Source organism: Mastomys coucha, unplaced genomic scaffold (genome assembly GCF_008632895.1).
Source record: "Mastomys coucha isolate ucsf_1 unplaced genomic scaffold, UCSF_Mcou_1 pScaffold4, whole genome shotgun sequence".
Taxonomy (NCBI): domain Eukaryota; kingdom Metazoa; phylum Chordata; class Mammalia; order Rodentia; family Muridae; genus Mastomys; species Mastomys coucha.
The window spans coordinates 14,800,865-14,808,652 of NW_022196910.1; the positions used below are offsets into that span (position 1 = coordinate 14,800,865).

The 7,788-nt window shown below is 38.6% G+C and overlaps 1 protein-coding gene across 11 annotated transcripts in view; it reads left to right on the top strand.

The window, feature by feature from the left end:
* Positions 1-2,130, top strand: part of CUNH12orf42 (chromosome unknown C12orf42 homolog) — a 191,402-nt gene extending 189,272 nt beyond the window's left edge. For all 11 annotated transcript variants that reach the window (XM_031349765.1, XM_031349768.1, XM_031349773.1 and 8 more), the window contains one exon: positions 1,547-2,130. In XM_031349765.1, coding sequence (XP_031205625.1) covers positions 1,547-1,983 — 437 coding nt within the window. In that variant the 3' untranslated portion in view covers positions 1,984-2,130. The remainder of the gene's footprint in view (positions 1-1,546) is intronic.
* The last annotated feature ends 5,658 nt before the right edge of the window (positions 2,131-7,788 follow it).

Consider the following 7,788-nt stretch of genomic DNA (forward strand, 5'->3'; position numbering starts at 1 on the left):
AAAAAAAAAAAAAAAAAAAAACTTACTTCATGAGTTGTCCTCTTTCACCTCACTTCCCCCTGCAGACAGAATATAACCTGTCTATGTTGCAGAAATATTGCTCATTCTATTCTTTTCTGTATCCCTAATGTCTTGAATGTTGTTGGGCGTCTTACCTGATTCTCTTATGTTAGACAACGAATAAATGAATGAACAAATTTAATTTCATAAATAGTCAAAGCTCCATGTTCCCAGTGAGAACAAAGAAGCACAAGCAGGCTCATGTTCCAGGCCTGGACTCCAGTGTGTGCTAGACTACACCCTCAGACTAAACCTGCTGCTTGCCAAATGCAACATCATGTTTACTGGAGTACTCTGAAGGAAAGAATGTCTGTTTTTTCAGTGTAAGAGATAGGACAGTATACTCTGCCTATATCATGTCCTATTATGTTATGTTCCAGAATTTCAGTAGAACTATTATGCACTAAATCTGGTAAATAATTAAATGGCTCATCTGTGAGGGCTGAAAGTCCACATTAATAGGTGTTATTAGGCTTTTGCACAGCACTAAACACTTGGAAATGACATCCCATTTTTATGTTTGGGAATAATTCTCTCTTTGAATCAGTCAGATTCACTAAACTCTTCTTGTGTTATTTGTCTTCTTGTCAGGTTTATTAAGTACACAGTGGAAATCATGCAGTGCCTCATAGGTACGAAGCACTGTGGTGGAAATTGAACTTAATTCCTTAGAGAGACAATGGCTGTTCAACATCCTGTGTTACAATGGCTGTCCAACATCCTGCATTAGGAAGATACGATTATGCATTCCAATATTATACATTTTTGAAAATAATTCTGTTGGTTATTTTCAATATTCTAGCAATTTTCTTGTTACTTAAAAGCCTATAGAGACTTGCAGAGAATGATTTAAAACATGTACATTATCTTAATTTATCAGTAAAGGAATAGACTTCTAATGTGTGTGGTCAATGTGTAAAATTTCTTAAATTAAAAAAAATGTAATAGTATATGCATAAAATACAGATAGAAAATATAACAATGTAAGTATGTCTGAGCAAAGAAGAAAATTAAACCTGATATTAATGTCAGTGGGAGATCATGTTGTTGGATAGACTCAGCTTTAGGGCAATCTATTTTTGTTTTCATTTTTCATCTGGTTTTACAAGTTCTAATAAAATCGACCAAATAACTAACTTTTAGATTTGTTTTCAGATCCTTAGTTGTCAGTCTGAGCGGGCCATTGATCTTTCTAGCATATCTAACATGATTCAAGAACTTTTCTCTTTACAAACTTCCGAAAATTAGAAGATGGCATCCCACGTTTGTCGTTCTTTTGGAAGATTTGAACAGATTCCTTTGAAACACTGTGCTTACACTCCAGATCTTGTTTCAGGTGCCAGCAGAGGAAAAAAAAAATCAGCATTTGGATTATGTCACAGAGTAGCCAGGGATTCTCTTTTCTCTCTCTCCATCCCAGCTGCTGGCTGCCCTCTGATCCTTGTCCAAAGGCTGGAGTTCCACTGTAGTCTGCTTTTTCTTCCAGGTCCTGTGATGAGACCTTTTACCGCCATTGGCCTCTGCAGAAGTGTCAGTCAGAACTCCTCTTCTCAGCCAATCAGCTGTAAGATTTCCGAAACTGTGCAACAGGATAAAGCTGCAGCTTCTGGATCCCCAACACAAACAGATTCCCTAACCGTGTGCGGAAGTGCATTAGGAAGAGGCACGGTTGCCATAACACCGGAGACGCCCCTCAAGCATCCTCATCTGCCCACTGAACGGAGGCCAAAGGCAACTATCTCTTTCCCTGCCCGTGTGGTCAAAGAGCCCCTGCCTCTGCTCGTGGGCTCTTCTACCCGTTTATTTTCCAAGAAGTTAATGAAGGCTTGCTCTTCAGCGGCCCCGCGCCCACCCCGGGATTTCCGTAAGGCTTGTTCACAGAGTCTTTCGAAGCCCGTGGTGAATACTCACACATACTGCTGAGAAGGAATTGTTCTGCTAGCTCTGCCCATCTTTCAATCAATGCCTGCCTAGAACAACAGAAAGGGCCTCAGATGTATTGGTTTCCACAGAACCATTGTTACTCTTTGTGAAGCATTTTTGAACCTAATAAATAATGTTAAAAGTCTCTATCGCCGCCAAAAAATGTTCTTTTTGAAGTATTTGTAATAGTATTTTTGTTCTGCAGTGTCTCCCACTGTTACAAAGAATTTGCACTGCACAATGCACCGCGTGCCACTTTGCAGCATGGCCTGCTGGGATTCGGAAGGTCCGGCTTTTGTTTTGCTGTTACAGGTAGAAGGTTTCACTTGCCAGCCTAGGCTTAGGGCTAAGGATATTTTCTAAAGGCCTTCGGCATTTCTACGTAGACATTTGGAAAGCATAATTGAATGCCTGTAATATAATAGTTAACACGACATTTGATTGCTCCTGATGTGCCTAGGGAAATACTTTAGGCTATATGAAGGATTTTGTATCAGAAACCTGAAGCCAGATCCGAGCTGGTGGCTTTGAAACACTTGGAAGTAAGTTTAACGTTTTTGCTTGTTTAAAGGAGAGGATTCCAAAGTTTCTGATTTGTAATAGGGAAGTCTGGCTACTTAGAGAATGTCCTATCAAACTGGTCATTCTAAACAAATGTTTTGGGTAATAACAGACTCACATGGCTGTTTTGAATCACAATATAGTATCTGTTAGTTTTATCAATTATTTTATGGAGTGACATTTGTTACTTTTAATATTCATAGAGAAATAGGAACCAATGTGATCAACACGCAGTCTGTCTACTATAGTCTTCCCAGTTTCCCCACAGACTTGGACATGGGGAGTTTGATGCATGGAGGTTATAAAGATTTAATATTTTACTTTATTATTTTCTCTTTAGTTCAGTGTCATATAAATGCTTATATGCAGGTAATGATATGGCTACATTTGAGGCATTGCATCTTGTGTTCAAATTTTAAGTCTCAGAATTTGTTTTTAAGTCTCAGAATAAAGATTTAGTTATTTTTATCTTACATTTATGAGTTTTTGCCTGCATGTATGCATATGTTCTATCTATATGGGTGCCTATTACCCACAAGTCAGAAGAGGGCATGGGATCCCCTGGAACCGGAATTGCTGGTGTTGTGAGGTGAACTCAGGTCCTCTGGAAAGAACAGCTGGGGCTCTTAACTGCTGAGCCATCTCTTTATCTCCCAAAGTCTCAGAATTTCAATGGGAGTGAAGTGCTGTTGTTAAGAAAACTGTGTTACATTTAGGAATTTGTTCAGTTCCCCTAAAAATTATTTAATTTTTAAAAAACTAGCAGTATTTCTACACATGAGAAACTTTGAAAAATTGGTAAACCAAACTCTAAAGCTTTCAGGTTAATGCAGTTTTTAAAATGCATTTTCTTATTACTTGTTATTAGTATGGTTTCTTATGGAGAGCATGCAGATCGTCAGTGTTGATAGAGTATTCTGGGTAGCTGGTATCAAAGTTCATGGGACCACTATAAGTTCAACCTCAGGCTCTTTGGTTGGGGAGCAGTGTGTAGATAAACTGATGGGTTTATGTAGAGTTTTCATTCTAAGATAATCTAACATGTGATTCAATTATGAGTTAGCATGCAGTATTGCCAAGGCAGGAGAACATTGCCTAGGGAGATTCATAATCAATGAACTAAAAATCATAATAGCTGATGCTAAAACAGAAACTGGATTTAACATGCTAGATGGACTCCCTAGCTATAAAGGTACAAATAAATGAATTTATCTAAAACTTCAATGCAGAAAAAGCAATTCTGTCCAGAATTGAGAAAATGGATACAGGCAACAGATGCAGATATGCATATATTACAGTCTTAAGCAGCTTCCTAAATCTAGTCTATTAGACTTATTAGTATTCCCAAATCTCTGGAATATTAGATGTGGTATGAGATGGAGAGTCTGTAGCCAAGTCTATGAGGTGCAGCTCCCCACGATTCCTCTCAGAGGGCCACACAAGCATATTAGGCCTTAGATATATTTCACAATAAAAATCCAATAAACTCTAACTCAGTGTACCTCATCTTTATTTATCAGAGACCCTTGGAAGGTGTACAAGTATTTTTGTTTGTTTTGAGACAGGGTTTCTTTGGGCAGCCATGCCTATCTCGAAACTCACTCTGTAGACTAGGCTGTCCTCAAACTCACAGAGATCCTCTTGCTCCTGCCTCCCAAATGCTAGGATTAAAGGTGTTCACTGCCATCCCCAGACTATATGTATATTCTTAAAATAGAATAAATATCTGCTAACACTAGTGCTCTGTGAAATACATATGGAGCAATATTTGAGAAAACTCTAAGCATGGTTTAAGGTAGGAAATTTTTTCAAATAAAGAATCGGAGATCACCAAGAAACACTTCAGGAAGCCATTTTTACTTGAATAGTGAATGAGGTGTCTCTGGTTACTTCCTGGTTTTAAGTACATGCATTTGGGAGAACACTTAATTAGTCCAACTCTGAGCATACTAACTGATGGATGGGAAGTACCTCTAATCCTGACTCTCACATGCATGTGCTTTTATGTCAAAACTAGTACAGGAATTTAAACACAAAGATAATATATGCAAAGCTCTTTCCCTTTCTGCAAAAACAGTGCTGAATTACTCAGTTATCACCCAATGTTAGGAAATACATAATACATTTTCATGTACATCCCTGATAGAGAGGACAAGAGTGAGGTATCATATATTATGGCAAATTGTTTTACAGGTTCAAAATTACAGGTGGTGTGTACCTTTAATCCTAGCACTTGGGAGGCAGAGGCAGGTGGATTTCTGAGTTCGAGGCCAGCCTGGTCTACAGAGTGAGTTCCAGGATAGCCAGGGCTACACAGAGAAATCTTGACTCAAAAAAACCAAAAACCAAAAAACAAACAACAACAAAAAAGCTTGTGTGTCTTTCTACAGGGATATGTAATTTCATTTACAGCACATTTATTACCACATACTATAAGTATCTTATAATCAATATGAAATGTCCTCTTCATGAAAAAAATAATTACCTTAAAACTACATTTTAAAGGATGATATTAATGGACATAAAGTACTGGTACATTAGGGGAAGGAGATGATATTTGAGAGAAACTTTGATGATGAATGTTCCTAAATCAGGAATTATTCTGTAACATATCAAATAAAAAAATAAATAATATTTATAGAGTTAATATTTATTGCATATTGAGACTGTTCTCAGCTCTTGATATTCACTAATAATTCATTTATTCCTTCAATGACTTCATGAATAATTTCTTTTGTCTCCATTTCACAGATAAGGATGCTTATTTTTAATGATAAGAACTGTATACATCTATAAAAATGACCTCGAAACTATATTATAAAATTTTATCCTATATATATCATTAAGGCTAATATATTTACATGTATGGAATGTGTGTACATTCTACCAGTACCTATAATTAAAATTGTATTCTGTGCTATTTATCCATAGTGGAGAGAAGGAGCAAATAACTGTGGGCTGACAATATGTAACACATTTCAGAGCAAAGCAGCATCAGGGGTTCTTAGCAGCCATCTCTTTGTCCCAAATGACAGTAACTCTGTGAATGAAGGCTCAAAAGGTAAGGGGAGGTAATTATAGAGTTTATAAAAGATGCAATGTTATTCCATATTACTGGAGGTGATGAGCATCAAACTTTTGAAGTGATGGTGGAAAACATTATAGTGTTCTGTGATGTTACTAGAACTTTGTAGGACTCTCTTCGTTTGACCCAAGTTACTTCATTGTTAAACTAGAGTGACCTGTTTTATTTGCTTTAAAGGATAATTTGAAGATGGAACTTGCTATCAAGCCTATGTATCTTGAAAAGTGAGAGTACTGTGTAAATGTAAGTTATTATTCTGCATTGGCATATGAGTAATGTCAATAATAAGTAGCATTCCTATTATCACTGCTTGTGCTGGATCAATGCATGATGCCTGTGGTTCCATCCACTTCTGATGATCATATTGCCATGTTCCTCTCTGAGAATGTTTTAGATATTGTCTTAGTTAGCGTTTCTATTGCTGGGATGTGAACACCTTGACATGAGGGCAGATTGAGGAGGAAAGTGTTTATTCAGCTTACAGATCACAGTCCATCATTGGAGGAAGTCAGGACAGGAACTCAAGTAGGGCTGGAACCTGGAGGCAGGAGCTGATGCAGAGGCCATGGAGGATGCTGCTTACTGGCTTTCTTCCCATGCCTTTGCTCAGCCTGCTTTCTTATAAAAACCCAGGTCTACCAGCCTAGGGATGGTATCACCGATAGTGGGCTGGGCCCTGGTATTTCCTCAACTGATGATTATAGCTTGTGTCAAGTTGATACACAAAACCAGCCAGTACAGATATGTTCTTGTTTTACCCTTCATTAGAGAACCAGGAGGAGATCAGTAGGTTACCATTTACCAACCAGGAACTGAAACACAGTGTGTGGCTTCTGGTTGTTTTCTGCACCCATACTCATAAACACCATACCACAATATCATGTGTAAATCAAGTTCTATATTCTGCAAAACTGACTAACTGTTCACCTAGAACCTTCAGTGCATTTATTTACGTTTAGCCAGGCTATCTGCAACTCACGGTTCTCCTGTGCCAGACTCTTGAATGTTGGCAGTCATCACCTCTGGCTGAACTGAAGGTTCTAGGTGAACAGTTAGTCAATTTTATGAACTACAGAACTTGATTTACATATGCTTTCAGTGTGGTGTTTGTGAGTATAGGTGAAGGGAACAAGCAGAAGCCAGTCCAGTTTAGAAAACTTCCTTTTAAAGAGTAGCAGTTGGGAGCTGGAGAGATGGCTCAGCAATTAAGAGCACTGACTGCTCTTCCAGAGGTCCTGAGTTCAATTCCCAGCAACCACATGGTGGCTCACAACCATCTGTAATGGGATTTGATGTCCCCTTCTGGTGTGTCTGAAGACAGCTACACTGTACCCATATACATTAAATGAATAATTCTTTTTTAAAAAAAGAGTGCATGGGCATTCTCCAGGTTGATCTTTTAGCCAAACTCTCTAGACAAGGTTGACATTTCACACAGAAGAGAAAAAATAAGGCACATTTAAAATTTTTATTTTTATTTTAGGTGTTTGGATTTTGTTCCACACATATGCCTGTGCACTGCATGCAGAGCATACAAGAGACCAGAAGAGAGCACTGTACCATGGGAACTGGAGTTACAACACAATTGTTACCTACCACGTGTGGACTGAGAACTGAACCTGGGTCCTTTGGAAGAATAGCCAGGGCTCTTAACTGGGAATTCCTGCCTTCAGTCCTAAAGGAACAGTGTTATTTGTAAAGACAAATGTATGTTGAAGATTCAAAGTAACAAAGGGCCCAGGATTGAAGTTGTTATCAGTGAAAGATGACACTAGAAAAACTGACTGCTCCACCTGGAAATCCTTCCCATATTCAGTCATCAAATCTTTCCACTGTTGTGGTTGCCAGCAAGTGCTAGATAACTGGAGTCTGATATAGCTGTCTCCTGAGAGGCTCTGACAGTACCTGACTAATACAGAAGTAGAGACTCACAGCCATCCATTGGACTGAGTACAGGGTCCCCAGTGAAGGAGCTAGAGAAAGGACCCAAGGAGCTGAAGGGTTTGCAGCCCCTTAGGAGGAACAACAATATGAACTAACCAGTACTCCCAGAGCTCCCAGGGACTAAAACTCTAACCAAAGAGTACAAATGGGGGACTCATGGCTCCAGCAGCATATGTATAGCAGAGGATGGCCAAATTGGTCATCAATGGGAGGAG